This window comes from Eriocheir sinensis, chromosome 3 (assembly GCF_024679095.1).
Source record: "Eriocheir sinensis breed Jianghai 21 chromosome 3, ASM2467909v1, whole genome shotgun sequence".
NCBI classification, from domain to species: Eukaryota; Metazoa; Arthropoda; class Malacostraca; order Decapoda; family Varunidae; genus Eriocheir; species Eriocheir sinensis.
This window is the reverse complement of record NC_066511.1, coordinates 11119696-11139695: the sequence shown is the minus strand read 5'-3', so window position 1 is coordinate 11139695 and position 20000 is coordinate 11119696. Positions and strand designations below refer to the sequence as shown.

The window sequence follows — 20000 nt, the reverse complement described above, 5'->3', positions numbered from 1 at the left end:
ACGGTGTGTCCTTGTACTGCGAAAAAGAAAGTGTTTTATCATGCCTTTTGCTATTGGTCGAAGAAGTCACACGTCCGATGCTAAATATATTGCATTGTTTTTGCTTTTGTTTGTCGTTTCTGAGTTCAGTATTATCATTTATTCTTGTAATTGTTAATTACGTTCTTATTGCTATTTTTATTGTACTTTAGTTGTTATAAAAGTTAAAGCCATAAACTAGAAAAAATGAAAATCGACCACCGGAGACAGCTCCGGTTGCAAATAAAAAAGTAACACCGTCAGGCACTAATAGTCCACTAAGGACAAATGCCTTTCCCGACATTCTCCCCCTTTCTCTGCCTGATGGTGTACTACATCCTGCTCCGGTAAATGTTCAAATTGTCATTCTCCCTCCTCGTTCTTTGCCTGTACTCTCCTTAACAATATCAGGGTTGTGACTCTGTTACTTTCATTGTCTATCTCCTATAAGTTTTGCACAGTATATTGCTAATTGCATGCCTCCCACCCCTCCCGTGGCCCCGCTGCACTCGATTTTCTCTCTATCTCATCCCTATACTGTCCAAACCCCTTATGCAAGAGTTAACCAGCATCTTCACTCTTTCATTCCTTACACTGGTATATTCTGGAGCAGCCTTCCTTCGTCTGTATTTCCTCCTACCTATGACTTGACCTCTTTCAAGAGGAGTGCATCAAGACGCCTCTCCACCCGAAATATACCTCTCTTTTGGCTACTCTTTACTTCGTCTTTTATAGCAGCAGTGCTTTGCGGGCTTTTTTTCTACACATTCTTTTTGTTGCCCTTGAGCTGTTTCCTTTGTTGTAAAAAAAATATATATGGCCATCCCGAGTCCACTTGTTTTTAATCGTCACTAAAATATCTTCAAAATTTAGCCGATTCCTAATCCCTGATGATCGCTTCCGAGAGAAACATGAAATACAAGAGTAATTATAATAATCCACCAGAGATAATAATAAAAATTATAACAACAACAACAATAGGGTTTCCGTGACAACAAATTAATGGGAAGATTAAGTTTCGCGAGGAGACGATGAGGTAAACTAACACGCGGCTAATTCCACCTTCACTTATTGCTGCCTTTCCTGGCCCCGCAGTGATTTAGTCGGGGGTGTGGCCGTCGATGTCGTCAATTTTGTCGTCAAATAGATCGGTGACACCATTAGTCTTCTTTGTTCTGTGATGCCATCCCCCACCTCCGCCTTTTCCCCCCGCTAGTCCCCCGCATTCCCTCCGAACACACAATATCTCTCTCTCTCTCTCTCTCTCTCTCTCTCTCTCTCTCTCTCTCTCTCATGGAGGTTCCGCCTAAAAAGAGAAAGAAGCGAGTACAATTATATTTTCTAGCGCCACACGCGGCCATTCAGAAGTCCCTCCGCACGGCCGAGGAATTACGAGAAAAGTGTTTTGTTGTGGCCTCATATTAACCTGTGGGGAGGAGGGCTTGGGGGGATGAGAGAGAGAGAGAGAGAGAGAGAGAGAGAGAGAGAGAGAGAGAGAGAGAGAGAGAGAGAGAGAGAGAGAGAGAGAGAGAGAGAGAGAGAGAGAGAGAGAGAGAGAGAGACGAGAGAGACGAGACGAGACGAGACGAGACGAGAGACACAGACACAGTGACACAGAGACAGAGACAGAGACACACACAGAGACACAGAGAGAGAGAGAGAGAGAGAGAGAGAGAGAGAGAGAGAGAGAGAGAGAGAGAGAGAGCATCTGTGGCCCCAAGAGGCAGGGCGCGGAGAGGCATAAGTGTTTGCTGCCAGGATCAGCATTTCTTCCCTCCCTCCCTCCATCAAACCCTTCTCTACCTCCCTCTCTAACTCGCTTCCTCCCTCTCCCTCCTTCCCTCCCTCTCACTGTTCGTTCTTTCTCTGTCTGTCTGCTCGTCTGTCTTTTGAGTTCATTTCTCATTGTCTGCGTCCCGTTCATTTTTGCCCGTCTTTGTCTGTGTAACTTAGTAATGTATATATCTCCTTGTCAAATGCCTTCATCTTTCCTTATATGTTTGTCTGTCTTCTTCACGTCTCTTTTTCTCTGTCTCTTTCTCCGTTCTTTCTGTCGGTTTATGTTTTTTTTTTCTGTCAGTCATTCTCTTTACCTTCCTTTCCTATTTTGCATATCTTTGCTTCTTTGTTTTTCCTGTCATTTTAGTGTATTTTCTGTCTGTTTCCTGCTTTTTATTCGGTCAGCCAGCCATTCCCTTTCCCCTCCTCTCCTATTTTGCATATCTTTGTTTAAACACCTTCATTATCTTTTATATTAAGTCTGTCTATTTCTCCTTTCTTTCCGTCGTTTTGGTGTTTTTTCTGTCTGTTTCTCTGTTTTTTATTTTCTTTCTGTCAGCCAACCATTTCCTTTACCCTCTATTCCCCATTTGCACATCATTGTTAAACACCTTCATCTTCTATATGTTTCTTTTCTTCCCGTCTCTCTACGTATCTGTCTCTTTCTCCGTTCTTCCTCATCTCTTCTTTTGTTGGTTTCCCTGTTCTTCTCTGTCAGCCATCCACTCCCTTTCGCCTCCTTTCCTCCTTTTCACGCGTCTTTGTTTGCCTCCTCTGTCTGTGCTCCTTTTCATTTGACTAATTCCTGTCCCTCTGTACCTTTTCTGTGTCTCTGGAAATTGCCACTTCCTCATTCACCCCCTCATTGAAGCTTAGTTCATTGGTTTGTCATCATCTCTCCTTTTGATGTCACACTACCGTCCATCTGCCTGTCTCTCTCTATCCTCATGTAGCCTTACTTCTTGTTTTGTTTTTTTATTGTACTCTCTCTCTCTCTCTTCACTATTTTCTTTTGGATTTTATAATGTAGAATATTATATCTTTTTCTCTTTCATCATGATAAAATTTCGATCCCACAGAAAATCTAAACTTTGTAACATTTTTACCCTAAATTTGTGAGGTCCTCATTTTTCCAGACTTGATAAATTATACAGTTGCATCTACATTGGCCTAAAAGCATACGATCGTGACAGTTTTTTGGTTTATTTATTTCTGTAATATTTTCTAAACCTTAATTGTTTTACATATTAGCGGTGTCGCCATTGCATACCTGCTGGAGAAAAACTTATATATCGTTGTCGCATACAGTACGTTGACGGCATGCCTTTCTCTCTGTTGCGCTAAAACCTAAAAAAAGAAAAATCAGATAGCAGGAACAAGAATTATAAAGGAGGAGGCAATTTTCTTAACGCAGACGAGTTAATGGGATCGTAAATCTATTTTCATCGTCATAATGATTTAAGTGTTTGGAACGGGAGTATCAATATTCTTCAAAGGCTAGGACTAGAATAATACCCTTCTGGAACTTACTGGCCTTCATCTTCAACTAAATAGGCTGGAGTTTTGTCGTCTGCGTTTTTGCCCTTTGCTTTGTCTTTTTAATAACGCTCATTTATTTACTTATTTTCTGTCATGAAGAACAGATAATAAAAGTGTCTTGCATGTTCACGGCCACCTCTGTCCTCGTAGTACTGTTGTGTGATGTAAGCGCCTCCAGATATAGAAGACCTCCGATTAGTTCCCTCATACTCTCACTGTCCAAGAATCATACCACACCTTTTAGTATTTCAACACTGGATCCTTATAACGTTTTCTACATGGGAGAAGGAACCACAGAATACATGGAGGGGCGGAGGAAATGGATATAGAAGGAAAAGGGGCAGTTTTTTCTAAGTGTTGTAGTGACAGTGGAAGCTTTACATAACTTCTTTGGCAACACAAGACATTATTTCTTACTTTCATAATCCATTCGCTCCATTGTATCGAGGTAATCTACGTACTTCATAGTCTGGCTCATAGGAGATAAAAATGCGTCATCCTGTGGACAGTTACTTTTCAGACGACGGGAATGGCGTATGTTACTCGCTCTCACTTTGATGTGCAGACGCTCATCTTTAAAGTCCACAGTGGCGGGAGGATCTCGCGGAGGGGAGTTGAAACCCTGGTGTGGCGGCAGACGAGACAGGGGAGGGGGAGGGCGGGGAGAGATAGAGGCATGCCTAGAACTGCATTTAGGAGAGGTAGGGAGGAGGAGGAGGAGGAGGAGGGGTATAGTTGCTTTTAAGAGAGGTGGAAGAGGGAGAGGAGGGAGAGCAGAGATATGTTGGTAGCTGCATTGAAAAGATGTAAGCGGAAAGGAGCAGGCTTATAAGAGCGCAGGAGGAGCAGGCAACAGAAGGCATGTTGGTTTGCGACGAGGCTGCCTCTTTGGTGGACAAGGCTTCAGATTACGCTTCGAGGAATAGATAAAAACAGGTTGTGAAAATTGTCCTTCGAGTGGGGCTTATTATCCTAATTAAAGCGGCTTCAACACTTGGGAGACCGTAAGACAAAGAAAAAATAATTCTAATGAGCAAAATAAAGAAAAGGAACAACTATATACACTCCCGTCGTACATAGTACTACATACAAGTACACTCACCCACCAATGGCGCATGAAAGGCTTTTGAACTTAACTCACTCCCTTGACTTAATTGTTGAACCGATTAGCTAGTTCTTTCAATTGGCGAGGAGTACGAAACGATTACTGACGCCTGTTGCCAAGAGCGGCTGTGGGTAATGACTTCCCGCCACGCATTGCTTCAAACCATCAAGGATTGTAAGAACTTGGGTCGTTTGGAACTATCGATATAGACGTCTTTTCTTTTGGTAGTCGTTTGCTTAATGCACTTCTTAATACTTCATGCTTAATACCGCGGCAACCTTTCTCCATGACCTGACAATATTGTTTTTGCCTGTGTGACTCTTACTTTGCTTCATGTTCGGGGTCATATCTCGTTCCTTGTTGTTGCAGTGGCTTTGGATTCGAAAAAATTCTTGTAATCACTTTATGGACTTTATACACTCTTAGGTCTCTTAATTTTCCCTTTTTAAGGATATGAGGTTCAGGAAGTTGAAAAATGACTGAATTTGGTGTAGTCTGCTCAATAGTTCGGCGTGTTCTATATGTCTTTCGGCCGTATTCGAAGCTCTTCCTTGCTACGAGATTCCAAATATTATTAACTTGAAAACCAATAGCAGCTAAGTTTTTTCATCGCCTTCTTTACATTCTATATACTTCACATCCAACTACTTTTTTTCCCTTTATTGCAGCACACGAGTATTGAAAAGAAGTGATGTTTGATGTAGCCATAAACCCGTAAAAGTGGTTCCTAGAGAGCTCGAAGGGAACGGGTACAGGTTTACCATTATTGTTGAAACTGATCTAAAAGGAGGAGAAAAAAGAATCTAGTAATATGAGCGTTGGTCCTTCTCGAGGGGCTCTGGTGGCTGGTTCCAGTCTCCTGTGGGGGTGGAAGGATTTTAGCAATGGCGTCTCTTGAGGCTCTTGCCAAGACATATGGCTTCGCTCTTTCATGGGTGCAATCGAGGTTAGTCTCGATGGAAAGCAACTACTGAACGGCAATGTAAATCAGTCAGTTGTCAGCAAGGCTCAGCCGCGGACCCCGTGAACGCCACTTTTAGTCGCCAAGCACCCAGTGACCGCCTCCATTTTCCATAAATGGGAGCCAGACTACCCAAGTTGCCTGCATAGTGGTGACGAGATGTTACTCAAATGGATGAAAGGTATACAGAAGCGCTCCACCCTAGAAGAAAAAAAAACGGATAATGAAATATTTAAATATAAAAAAAAATTATCGATACAATATCTATCCGTGTACGAATTCACCCCATACTGCTTAACATGTGAGGGCCAAATTAATTAACTGCGTATTGCAGGGCGGGTGTTAATTCATTGAGTGAGGATTGCACAAACACACACTACCAAAGAAAACAATAAAACGGTTAAAGTATTTTCTTTTCCAATACTCATGCATCTCTAAACAGCTAATCCATCTTTTCTTTACCCGCGCAGCCAACCACTCTTTGTAACCTTTACTTCGACATTCACCGCATTCAGAGAAAACGGCATGTACGTCAGAACCTTGTTAACAGAAGCAGGTCAAGGCTATACACACAGACAGGTGTGAGAGTGTTGCTGTAGCGCCGACCCTCATCATATTAACATTCCTCGTTGCCTCGTACTGTTGTAACGTCACCCGTCGCCACGATCTCCCTCTCGACACAGAACCGCATAGTGTTAATTAAAGAGATTAATTTTGGGAGTCCAAGCAGTGCGTTTTTTCATTATCATAGAATGTAAGGCAAAACTCTGCGATTTGAATGAGATACAGACGTAATAAATGCTTGTGAACGCGTGCGCGCGCGGCACACACACACACACACACACACACACACACACACACACACACACACACACACACACACACACACACGGTAATTCTCTATTAGCATTAAAATACACACCAAGAACCAGGTAGTTTTCGTAGAGGGAAGTGTCACTAACATTCGAAAATAAAAACAATATTACTATCGTTTATACCGAAAACAATTCACAAATACATCGTGCCTCCCGTACACAAAATTACCTGTAGTACCAGCATGTCTATGTAATATTTGTTAGACAAGTACTGTTCACACTAGTTAGAAACAAACAAAAAAAAAAAAAACGTTTTCTTTTACTCAATTCAATGTCATATTTTTTTTTGGTATTTTGCAAACCATTTTATCATTTAACACGAATTGTTATGCTTGACGTATTTATAAGCTATGAATTCTTTTTTTTCAGAATTTTGCTAAGTTAACGCATCGGAAACCAGATCAACCCAAAGAGGCTCGTGTTGTGGACTCCTCCCTTTGGTTATGGAGAGGGAGGCACACCACTGCCGTTAGGCCATGAGGGGCGAGTGGTGGAGAGGCTTGTAGCACCGCTGGCTGATTATGATGAGGCAAAGGAGAGCGTGGCTAGGCTCCCTCCAATGCCCAGCAGCTCAGTGACGCCTCTTGGGGACTCCCCTCAAGGCAAGGTGGCAGATCTGGCACGGTCAGGGAGACTGAGTGGGGGCGGGGCTGTGAGCGAGGGCGTTGGGGAAGCAGCTCAGCCCCAAGCACATTCCCAAAACAAACTTAAGGTTTGTACGGTGGACGGCTGGACGGAGGGCGATCAGAAGAAGCCGGTGTCGAGGAATCCAAGTAGAATCAATCACCTCAACAGTTGCAACAGTAGTTCTGCCAGTGACAGTTACTCTGAAGGAAGCTCTGAGGGCAGCACGCCGGACACCACCAGCGGAGGCAGCATCGGTTGTGGGCGAGGATGGGTGCGATCCGAGGACTCAGGTGGCGGCCTCTGTTGTGGCTGCTTGTGCTCAAAAACTGAAACTGCTTTAGCGACCAAACCCGCCAGTGTTGATGTGCCCGTCTTGCCAGGCAGGAGGCCTCTAGGAGTAACCCGCCGAGCGAAATGTTGCAATGCTCTTATTTTAAAGGAAGACAATGCCCGCTTCCTGCTGCTGGCGCTGGTGCTGCTGCTTTACATGGTGTTCGGTGCCCTGGTATTCGAGGCCTTTGAAGAGGATACTGAAAGGCGGGAACGAGATGATTACATCAGTCGCTACACCAAGTCATTCGCGCAACTGAGCAAAGACGTCACCATCCAGAACGTGAGTCTGGCGCAGGTGGAGGATCTCCTGTACATCTGGGGCAACATGACGGACGCCGGGCACAAGCTGGAAGGCCGCCGACTGTGGGATTTCGCCGGCAGCTTCTTTTTCGTCTGCACCGTCGTGTCTACCATTGGTGAGTACCTCTGATGACGGCCACTTTGTTGCCTGTATGTATTTAACTTTCTATTTAAGTGCTCTTTCTCACTTCTTCCTCTTTATTTGTGTGCATTTTGCAATTTCTGTTACTGTAAATATATATTTATGTATCATGATTGAGGATGAGTTCCAGTGCACCATTTTTTTTTAATAACTGGTGTGTGGTGGTCTGCTTTTCTGAGACCACAGACAAGTGACACTTTAAAACTAATGAATTAAAGGCGCCTCATGCAGCCTCATGTGCCTGTCTTGACAGAACAATGTTAAACTTACCTCCTACGGCAAATCACTTATCTCATGAAAACTAAAGTAATATGAAAAGATTTGCGAGTAAAAGTTCATGGTTATTGTAGCGTTTGCGTCAGTATACGGTAAATGTTTTTAGATGACCATGTTTTTCAGTCATCACCGCGAAAAACACTCAAACGCAAATAAATACTTCGAGCACACACATTAAGGCATCTTCCAAACGAGCTGCTCACCCTCGCCATCTGCTATGCAATTCGTCACATTAAATGGTGACTGTTAAACTGTCACTAACGTAACAAACTAAATTCACAGACAATGGCTCAGTGAATTTGGGATTAGTTATCGCATGACTGAACTTATGATCTTGTGTGATTTTTCTCAATGCTTCACAGTAAAGAATGAAGTTTCACACAGTCTCTCAGATCGCTTCGAATGGAAATGACTCATTGTATCAGTCTGGAGTGTCCGAACCATGATTCGTAATGCAAAGTGAAGATAGTTTTCTTTTTTCTGGGGGAAGGTCCTGCTGACGTGCATTTTTTTTATATTTTTATGTTCAGCCTCTGGCTCCGGTAGACTTTTCATGATCGGGCCCTTTGATCGGCCCCAGTCCAATGGTGACGCAGGCTTGTGTTTTACAGCGGCGCCATTATTGTTTGGCTCATGCTGGCCCCCGGAACACCACTTGATCATTTTTTTTCTTAGCGTGCATTGCTAGAGTCCGGATTTACATAGATTTACATAGAAAATTAGACCACACAAACCCCATGGTCCAGACTAGGTGGTCTGTCCTTAAACCTAAGTGATTCTACAGAAGGCTCCAAAACGTTGCATTTCTATTCTAGTTAATATTAAGTTGAAGGAAGTGACCGTCGAGCTTGTTTTTAAAGGAGTCAATCGTGTTACACTGGACCACTGAAGGTGGGAGCTTATTCCATTCTCGCACTACAACGTTGGTGAAGAACAATTTGGTGCAAATAGCTTTTGACAAAAAGGGCGACGGCACCGCCTCTACGGTTTACACTATCTTTGTTGAAGAGTCTGTAGCCATCTATGTTGTATTCGGAACTTAAATCAATATTTGTGGTGTCGATAAATGTTTCGGTTATAGCAATTATGTAAATATTTTCTGTTAGAGCAAGACATCTCAGTTCATCAAACTTGTTTCTTAGGCTACGCGCATTGAAACTAAGGATTTTTAAGTTATCTAGAGGCTTGGTAATAGAGGTGGTGGTACTTGCGGGATCACGGTTACGAGTTTGTTGCGATGCATGGCGTCTATTTACATGGCCTTTTTGGAGGGGCGTGGCTGAGAGTCGTTTTTTGGTCGGGTGTCACGTACTGCGTCGTTTAGGAGCCTTCCGAATCTGGCTGCCCCGATGGGGGACAGGTGTATTTTGTCCCTGTGGAAGAGTTCACATTGTCCGTAGAAATTGTCCCAGGCGTCGAAGAACTCAACGTCAAGCTCTCTGCAAAGAGTCTGTAGGCGATTATTGAGGCTGAAGGCCTTGCTGAAGAAGTCGCTCGCCGCCCACGTCCGTGGTAGAACTCCTGAAATCAAAATGTTAGGGGATTTAAACATATACTGCTGAATGAGCCTACGGTACTTGTCCAGCAGTTCCTCAGACCGGGTCGTGGTGACGTCGTTCGTACCTGTGTGAATAACAAACAGTGTATCATTAGTAGCCTGGGGGGAGATCTCCTCAAGAGCGGCAGTTACATCGTCGATCCCGGCACCAGGATAGCAATAGTTCCGTCTTCGACGAGGAACCCTGCCGCAAAACTCAACGACCTGCTGGTGAATCATGGAGTCACCCACCAGGAAGGTGCTCTCCTGCTCGTCATCCTCCTCCAGAATGGCAAACCTGATGAAGCAATGAACAGGATAAATTGCTTGTCTGGCTGGTTTGGCTCCTCCATTCACGACGGTGAAGCCATCATGGGCAGTGCCTTTACCACCCTCCCGCTGCGTGGTGTTGTCCGCTGGTGTCGTTGGTACTGCTGAAGGCAAGGGGGCGGTTGGAAAAGGGTTTGGCATCACAGCAACGTTAGCCTGGATGAATTCCTGCAAGGAGGCAACAGTTCGAGAAAGCTCTATTGTTTTATTCTGACCTGCTTCCATCTTCTCTTCTTGCTCCTGCAGTCTTGTCTCGAGATGCTGCCTGGAGAGACACAGTCGACAGGCAACAAAACGCCCTGTAAAAAAGTGAGCTGAGAAGCTACCGTTGCAAGTACTGCACTTCTTAGGCGCCATCTTAGCTGAAAGTGATTAATGATTGCCTGAAATGAAAGAGATAAAAACACAGAGTGAAGGGGATTAGGAAAGGAGGTGAGGTGAGTGAGAGGGGGTTTAAGAAAGGAGGTAAGGTGCGTGAGAGGAGGAGTAGGAAGGGAGGTGAGGTGAGTGAAGAGGGGGATTAAGAAAGGAGGTGAGTGAGGTGAGTGAAGAGGGGGATTACGGAAAGAGGTGAGGTGATTGAGAGGAGGGTTAGGAAAGAGGTGAGGTGAGGTGGGTGAAGGGGAGGGTAAAAAGGATGTGAGGTGAGGTGAGCGAGGGGGGGCTCAGGTCAATATGTGATGTGAGGTGAGTGAAGAGGGGGATTACTAAAGGAGGTGAGGTGATTGAGAGGAGGCTTAGGAAAGAGGTGAGGTGACGTGGGTGAATTGGTGGGTAAAAAGGATGTGAGGTGAGGTGAGCGAGGGGGGGCTCAGGTCAATATGTGAGGTGTGGTGAGTGAAGAGGGGGATTACGAAAGGAGGTGAGGTGATTGAGAGGAGGGTTAGGAAAGAGGTGAGGTGAGGTGGGTGAAGGGGTGGGTTGAAAAGGATGTGAGGTGAGGTGAGCGAGGGGGTGGTCAGAGCAATATGTGAGGTGAGGTGAGGGAAAAAAGGGGGGTAGGAAGGGTTAATACTCTAGGGGATTTAAAGAGAGTGTAGTAAGGAGGAGCAGATTGAATCCTCAGGGGAATTGAAAGGGTGAGGTGTCGACATGCACACCACAAGACCCTCGTAAACAACACACGAGAAACACACGAGAAACACTCAGAAACACACGAGAAACACTCAGAAACTCACGTACAAACACCCAAATCACACGCGAAAACACTCGGGAACACAACAACACAATCGAAACACACGAGAAACACTTAGTAACTCGCGCAGAAGCACAAGGTTCAGCACCCCCAAATCACTCGCAAAAACACCGGAAACACAACAGCACACTCGAAACACTCTGAAACTCACGCAGAAACACTCGGGAACACAGCCAAATCACACGCGAAAACACTCGGGAACACAACAACACACTCGAAACACTCTGAAACCCACGCAGAAACACTCGGGAACACAGCCAAATCACACGCGAAAACACTCGGAAACACAACAACACACTCGAAACACTCTGACACCCACGCGAAAACACTCGGGAACACAACAACACACTCGAAACACACGATAAACACTCAGAAACCCACGCAGAAACACAGCCAAATCACACGCAAAAACACACAGCAACACAACAGGTCCTGATAGGTGGTCATTCGGTTAGCGTGTGGGTAGTGTTAGGCAACTCGGCAATGACCGAAAATTGGCAGCTTGTAGCGGCGGGTCCTCCAGGACATGGCGCTCGCACACTGTTCACTAACCCACCGCCTTCCCATAGGTCAATGAATTTATATGCAGTTTGATTCATACATACATACATACACATACATACATACACACGTGCAAATACACATACATAGAAAGATAAAAAGTAGAATTATATTTACAATAATAAGGTAAACACATAAATCATCCCAAGTACTAGAACTTATCCAACATAAAATTATAACCTCCTGAGCCATCACGAATGTAAATCCCTGGCCACGTCTTGATGCACCTCGCTTCCTATAATTTCCCCGTGTGACAGGATAGTGAAGGCTGTACGGCTATCCGGGGCTGTGTGTCGTTCCTACATTATGGGTGGTGCTCACTGCCTCTGTTTCCCATCATTGGTTCAGGTCTTCCCCGACATTATGTTCGCCTCGAGTCACGCGAGGCCTCGGCGGCGCCTTGTCCTGCTCTTGCCTGTCAACCCTCATGTGCCAAGACACGTGAGGAGAAAAAGCTTCCGCGGTGTGTTGCTGAGTTAGTTTTTGGAATCTCAAACTTATGACTCGTGCGGCAGAGCTCCCAGATACCCCTCACTCAGATACATGTCAGTTATTGCCAACAACAACAAAAAACAGCACCTTCAACGTTTTTTCACTTCCATTCTACATAGTTCACCTGTCTTTTTTTCCTTGGCATACTTGCGCAACACTATTACTTAAGGAGAAAATCAATGTTTGTATAGCTACTGACCAGTGTAGTGGGACCTGGCTGGCTGATATTGTTCAAACTGGTGTTACGGGAATGGCCAAGGAAGAGAGAGCTTTTTTATATGAGCGTTGATAACTTGCTCGCCATCTTTCACCACTGGCATCTCAGCTAGGCCATACAGACCACCACTAGCATCTCAGCAAGGCCATACAGACCACCACTAGCATCTCGGAAAGGCCATACAGACCACCACTAGCATCTCAGCAAGGCCATACAGATCATCACTTGCATCTCAGAAAGGCCATACAGACCACCACTAGCATCTCAGCAAGGCCATACAGACCACCACTAGCATCTCAGAAAGGCCATACAGACATTTTCATGACCTCAACACCATCTGGTCGTCTTTTTTTATAATCTGTATTGATTTGATTAGGAGATTCATCTGCGGAAATTATATTGTTGGCTTTTATGTCAGTGTGCAGCAGATGTTCCTTGACGTCCGTGCTCTGTCACTTCGCTGCGTCACCTCATGGGAAGGGCAGAGAAATGCTATTGTTGTATGGAGTTTATGCGATTATGTTTCTTTGTGGTTGGTGCTGCGGTGAATTTAATTTTTTTTTTCCTTTTACTCGTGTTTTCCCATTTTGGCTGATGACTTGGGCCCCTCGGGTGTCCTTGGTGGTCCTGTTTGACCCACGCTTCAGCCAGTGACCTAGTTTTTTGCCCAAACTCTATCAAACTGTATTGGTCGGGTAATACGTACGTCCATTGAATCCATAAAAGGTCAAGTGGAAATCAAAAGCAGGGATGTGCATCACTGGAATAACGTAGGCGTATCATGGCGATAGTTTATAACCAACTAACCTTTACACACACACACACACACACACACACACACACACACACACACACACACACACACACACACACATATGGTTGCGCCCGTTCAGACGTCAGAATACCATAATAGCATTCCACTGTGGCCATAAAACACACGCCGAAACAATACACCATACACTCATCACCATCCGTCCGCCTAGAGACATGTACACTGTTTTGGGTGTATACGAGTATATATAGATACGTGGGAAGAGTGACCGTGGTGGATATGTGGCCAGAGGAATGTATGTGTGATGGGGGGGGGAGGGGTCGTGTGTGTGTGTGTGTGTGTGTGTGTGTGTGTGTGTGTGTGTGTGTGTGTGTGTGTGTGTGTGTGTGTGTGTGCACATATTCACGGGTTCTGTGACGATGTTACGTGTGCGATGACGCTGCACCGACAGACACCTGCATAGGTACACTTGAATTCCTATATGTGTGTTGATAAAGTGTAAAAAAAATCAATAAAAAATCACACACACACACACACACACACACACACACACACACACACACACACACACACACACACACACACACACACACACACACACACACACACACACACACACACACACACACACACACACACACACACATGTATTATCTACTTTTTTACAGTTAAGGAGACACCAGATCAAGGCAAAAAGAAGACACAAAAGCCAAGGTGAAACAGAACATTAATAGAGAATTTATCCCCCTCCATCCCCTTTCCTGTGGTGCAGTAGCAGTAGAAGCAGTAGTAGTAGTAGTAGTAGAAGTAATAGTAGTAGTAGTAGTAGTAATTATAGTAGAGATGGCAATTCATGAGGTACTGATATTCACGATGGTATTTGGTTCATAATGGTAGTAATAACAACAATACTAATAATGATAGTGATAATAACAATAATGATAATAATAATAATAAAAAAAATAATGAAAATAATATTAATAATAGCAATAATCACGACAACAACAGCGAGGAATAACGGTAATGTTGGCGGCAGTGGTGGGACTCCGGGTAATGATGAGTGATGTCCTGCTCCTCGTCTCGTCACGGGTCTGGGAATTGAGCGACGCATGGCTGAATGATTTTTTTCCTCTCTCCCTCAATACCTTCCTTCTTGCCTCCATTTCCTCCCTAATTCCTTCCATTCTCAGATTCTTTCCTCCGCGAGTGCCATCGATCTTCCTTTTCTTTCTCCTGCATGACCAGCTCTTCTTTTTTTCTTGCTCTGTGGATTGCAGGGGGCACTTCGATGATACGTGCTCTTAGGAAATGTATCTTAGAATAATCCACGTAATTATTTTCTTCACTTAGAATCGTGATCGAAAACGAAGACATCTCATTGTATTTAAAACTGATGTCCGCTTTTCAATCTTCCTCCCTTTCTCTCTATATCTTTTGTCTCGTTTGTGAGCCGGAGAGTAAAATTTTCTAAGCACATTTTCGTAATAAGTAATCACGCCAGGCTCACCTTCCCCACACCACCACCACCACCACCACACCTTCACGCCGGGCCCTCCTTCACTAGGAGTAAACAGTCAAACTATATAGGTAAGAAGAAAGATTATAAAAGGTATAGTAATAAAAGGAGGAGAAAGAGGGAAGGAGGTTGTTGTTGTCGTGGTGTTTTTTTTTTTTTTTTTTTTTTTTTTGTCTTGGCCTATTGCGCCGGTACGGTTCTTCCCGGTGGATGCTGATGGTCGGTCCAAGGCTTCTTCCCGGTGGGTCCTGATGGTCGGCCCAGCCCATTCTGGCGCAGGCGAGTGTTTATAGTGGCGCCATCTTGCATTGGCTCATGCTGCCCTCCCGGAACTCATCTTTAATCCTAGAATCTAGAGTCCGGGTTGATAGGTGGTCTTCCGAACAGCATGTGGGTAGTTTTAAGCCACTCGGCGGTAGCTGAAAAATCCCAGCTTGGTGGCACCGGTCGGGGATTGAACTCGCGTCCTCCTGAATGCGGGGCCGTCCTGCTATCTGTTCAGCCACCGCCGGTAGTGGTGGTTGCGGCAATGGTACGTCAGGAGCAATGAATGAAATGTTTTAGTGTCGTCATTAAAGCCCGTTTCCACTGCCCTCTGTTACCCTGCAAGAAGTTATTTTTTGTTAGGAACTGAAGGGAGAATAGAAGAAAGGATCTCGGAAAGGATTGTATGAAAGAATGGAAAAAGAAAACCTGGAAATATGTAAGAGCAGGCAACCGAAAACATGTTAGTGTATTAAGAAAATGCGTGCTTTAACAATTTAATAAATTCTTCACGCACTTCGGGAGCCTTGACAAATAGATTTAAGCATTTGTACGTGTATGAACTATTTGCCGCTTAATTATATTTCAATAGCCGCGGAAATTAATTGTCGGGTTCTGTGGACCTGTTTGTGTCGAGTTTATTGAGGTAGTTTTACACAGCTCGACCACATACTCTGCCAATTTCCATGAGTGTGAGGGAGCCCTCGAAGACTGACTCCGCGTTCTCAACCATGAACACAAATGCTTCATCTCTGCTTAAGACTCTGGCCATGTACGTATTTACTGCTCGGGCTAGCCAGACTAATTTCGTCTGTTAAGGGACCAATATTGGTTTTACCTTCTTTTTTCATGTGTATGTAAAGAAATTCATCGGGTTGGTCTTGGCTTCACGAACCATTCGATTTTTATATTCGTGTTTACTAGTGCAGATCAGAATGCAGCATGCTGATACCGTTCACCTCTGCTGGTACCGTTCACCTGTGCTTGTACCGCTCACCTGTGCCGGTACCATTCACCTCTGCTGGTACCGTTCACCTGTGCTGGTACTGTTCACCTGTGCCGGTACCGTTCATTTGTGCCGGTACCGTTCATTTGTGCCGGTACCGTTCATTTGTGCCGGTACCGTTCATTTGTGCCGGTACCGTTCACAGAAGAGATGAACGGAAGATGAAAAAAAGAAAGGGAAGGAAAGATGGCGAGAGGGGAGGGGAAAGGAAAGATGGCGAGAGGGGAGGAAGAAGAGGTAAAGCAATTATAACTCCGCAGATTGCAGCTGAGGTGAGGGAAAAATGAAGCGATTATTTGACGAACTTTTTTTTCTTTTGGATCCTTTTCATGATTGGGCTTGCTGGTCGGCCCAAGCCCGCAAGTGGCGCAGGCAAGTGTCTTATAGTGGTGTCATTCTTGTTTGGTTCATGCTGCCCCCTGGAGCTCCCCTTGATCTTCTTTAGAGTTTCGCTAGAGTCCGGGTTGATAAGTGGTCATCACGGCGACGGCATGTGGGTAGTCTTAGGGCACTCGGCGATGACTGATAATTCTCCGCTTTTAGCGGAGGGCGGGATTTGAACCTGGGTCCTCCAGGACACCGCGCCCGCACTCTAGCCACTAAGGCAACGCCTCCCCTAACTTGTTAGTTTTAACCTATTCTTAGTTCATTTTGTTCTGACATTCTCCCGACTCGTTAAATAACTTTTGAACAGTTTTCATACGTTGTTAAAAGAAACTTCAACGCTACTTCTTTTTTCTCAAGAACACCATTTAATTGTTTTATTTTCCCCGTATCTGTTTACATCAATTGCTTTTTTTCTTTTTTTTGCCTCTAAGAGCTAACACTTGGCCTCAGTCCTGACATCGAGGCGGAATTCAGTAACATCGAAAGAGCTTGTCTGCGTACGCCTGGCCTTGTAAGGAAATATCGGACATTTTGAATTAAAATATAAACGAATAAATGTAAGCGAGTTTATGAAGATAAGGATATTTATTACAATTAATAGAGGCGATTTTTTCATCCCCTTACCCTCTGAAAAGTTTTCTATAAATAAACGAAATGAATAACTTAAGTAACCTTTCCTTTCGTGATTAAGTCGACCACCACCACCACCACCTCCACGACACCCTTCATGAAATTATGTCTCCTCACACGCCGGACTAGGCTGTCACGGTGCCCCGCTGAGCAATTAAACACGCGTAGGGGAGCGAGGGCGAGGGACACTAGGGGAGCCGGTATCTTATCTAGGAGAGGCGTGACCCTTATCATTATTGCGTCCATAATCACCCAGCGCCGCATCCTCCTTCCCGTCTCCACTACAGTCACACCTTCACGCCGGGCCCACCTCCACACCCCTCCACCACCACACCTTCACGCCGGGCCCACCTCCACACCCCTCCACCACCACACCTTCACGCCGGGCCCACCTTCACACCCCTCCACCACCACACCTTCACGCCGGGCCCACCTTCACACCCCTCCACCACCACACCTTCACGCCGGGCCCACCTACACACCCCTCCACCACCACACCTTCACGCCGGGCCCACCTTCTCACCCCTCCACCACCACACCTTCACGCCGGGCCCACCTTCACACCACTCCACCTCCACATCTTCACGCCGGGCCCACCTCCACACCCCTCCACCACCACACCTTCACGCCGGGCCCACATCCACACCCCTCCACCACCACACCTTCACGCCGGGCCCACCTCCACACCCCTCCACCACCACACCTTCACGCCGGGCCCACTTCCACACCCCTCCACCACCACACCTTCACGCCGGGCCCACATCCACACCCCTCCACCACCACACCTTCACGCCGGGCCCACCTTCACACCCCTCCACCACCACACCTTCACGCTGGCCCACATCCACTACCCTCCACCAGATCACCTTCACGCCGGGCCCACCTTCACACCCCTCCACCACCACACCTTCACGCCGGGCCCACATCCACACCCCTCCACCACCACACCTTCACGCCGGGCCCACTTCCACACCCCTCCACCACCACACCTTCACGCCAGGCCCACATCCACACACCCTCCACCACCACACCTTCACGCCACCTTCACGCCAGGCCCACCTTCCCCTCCACCACCACACCACCACGCCCGGCCCACCCCCACACCCCTCCACCACCACACCTACACGCCGGGCCCACCTCCACACCCCTCCACCACCACACCTTCACGCCGGGCCCACCTTCACACCCCTCCACCACCACACCTTCACGCCGGGCCCACCATCCCCACCACACCTTCACGCTCCACCACCACACCTTCACGCCGGGCCCAACTCCACACCCCTCCACCACCACACCTTCACGCCAAGCCCACCATCCCCACACCTTCACGCCAGGCCCACCATCCCCACACCACCACCACCACACCTTCACGCCAGGCCCACCATCCCCACACCACCACACCTTCACGCCAGGCCCACCATCCCCACACCACCACCACCACACCTTCACGCCAGGCCCACCATCCCCACCACCACCACACCTTCACGCCAGGCCCACCATCCCCACACCACCACCACCACCACCACCACACCTTCACGCCAGGCCCACCCACCCCACACCACCACCCCCCCACCTTCACGCCAGGCCCACCATCCCCACACCACCACCACCACACCTTCACGCCAGGCCCACCATCCCACACCACCACCACCACCACACCTTCACGCCAGGCCCACCATCCCCCCACCACCACCACCACACCTTCACGCCAGGCCCACCATCCCCACACCACCACCACCACACCTTCACGCCAGGCCCACCATCCCCACACCACCACCACCACCACCACACCTTCACGCCAGGCCCACCATCCCCACACCACCACCACCACCACACCTTCACGCCAGGCCCACCATCCCCACACACCACCACCACCACCACACCTTCACGCCAGGCCCACCATCCCAACACCACCACCACCACCACCACCACACCTTCACGCCAGGCCCACCATCCCCACACCACCACCACCACACCTTCACGCCAGGCCCATCCCCACACCACCACCACCCACACCACCACCACCACCACCTTCACGCCAGGCCCACCATCCCCACACCACCACCACCACCACCACACCTTCACGCCAGGCCCACCATCCCCACACCACCACCACCACCACCACACCTTCACGCCAGGCCCACCATCCCCACCACCACCACCACCACACCTTCACGCCAGGCCCACCATCCCCACACCCCCACCACCACACATTCACGCCAGGCCCACCATCCCACACCACCACCACCACACCTTCACGCCAGGCCCACCATCCCCACCACCACCACCACCACACCTTCACGCCAGGCCCACCATCCCCACACCACCACCACCACCACCTTCACGCCAGGCCCACCATCCCCACACCACCACCACCACACCTTCACGCCAGGCCCACCATCCCCACACCACCACCACCACCACCACACCGGCACCCCACGCCCACCCGCCCCACACCACCACCACCACACCTTCACGCCAGGCCCACCATCCCCACACCACCACCACCACCCCCCCTTCACGCCAGGCCCACCATCCCCACACCACCACCACCACACCTTCATGCCAGGCCCACCATCCGCACACCACCACCACTACCACCACACCTTCACGCCAGGCCCACCATCCCCACACCACCACCACCACACCTTCACGCCAGGCCCACCATCCCCACACCACCACCACCACCACCACACCTTCACGCCAGGCCCACCATCCCACCACCACCACCACCACACCTTCACGCCAGGCCCACCATCCCCACACCACCACCACCACACCTTCACGCCAGGCCCACCATCCCCACACCACCACCACCACCACACCTTCACGCCAGGCCCACCATCCCCACCACCACCACCACACCTTCACGCCAGGCCCACCATCCACACCACCACCACCACCACCACACCACCACCACACCTTCACCAGGGCCCACCATCCCCACACCACCACCACCACACCTTCACGCCAGGCCCACCATCCCACACCACCACCACCACCACCACACCTTCACGCCAGGCCCACCATCCCCACACCACCACCACCACACCTTCACGCCAGGCCCACCATCCCCACACCACCACCACCACCACCACACCTTCACGCCAGGCCCACCATCCCCACCTCCACCACCAC

At 48.0% G+C, this 20000-nt stretch overlaps 1 protein-coding gene across 1 annotated transcript in view; it reads left to right on the top strand.

Moving 5' to 3' along the window:
* LOC127004980 (potassium channel subfamily K member 13-like) overlaps window positions 1–20000 on the top strand; it is a 96294-nt gene that overhangs the window by 18699 nt on the left and 57595 nt on the right. Inside the window, 1 exon segment of the mRNA XM_050873356.1 lies at window positions 6647–7653. Coding sequence (XP_050729313.1) covers window positions 6837–7653 — 817 coding nt within the window. The 5' untranslated portion in view covers window positions 6647–6836.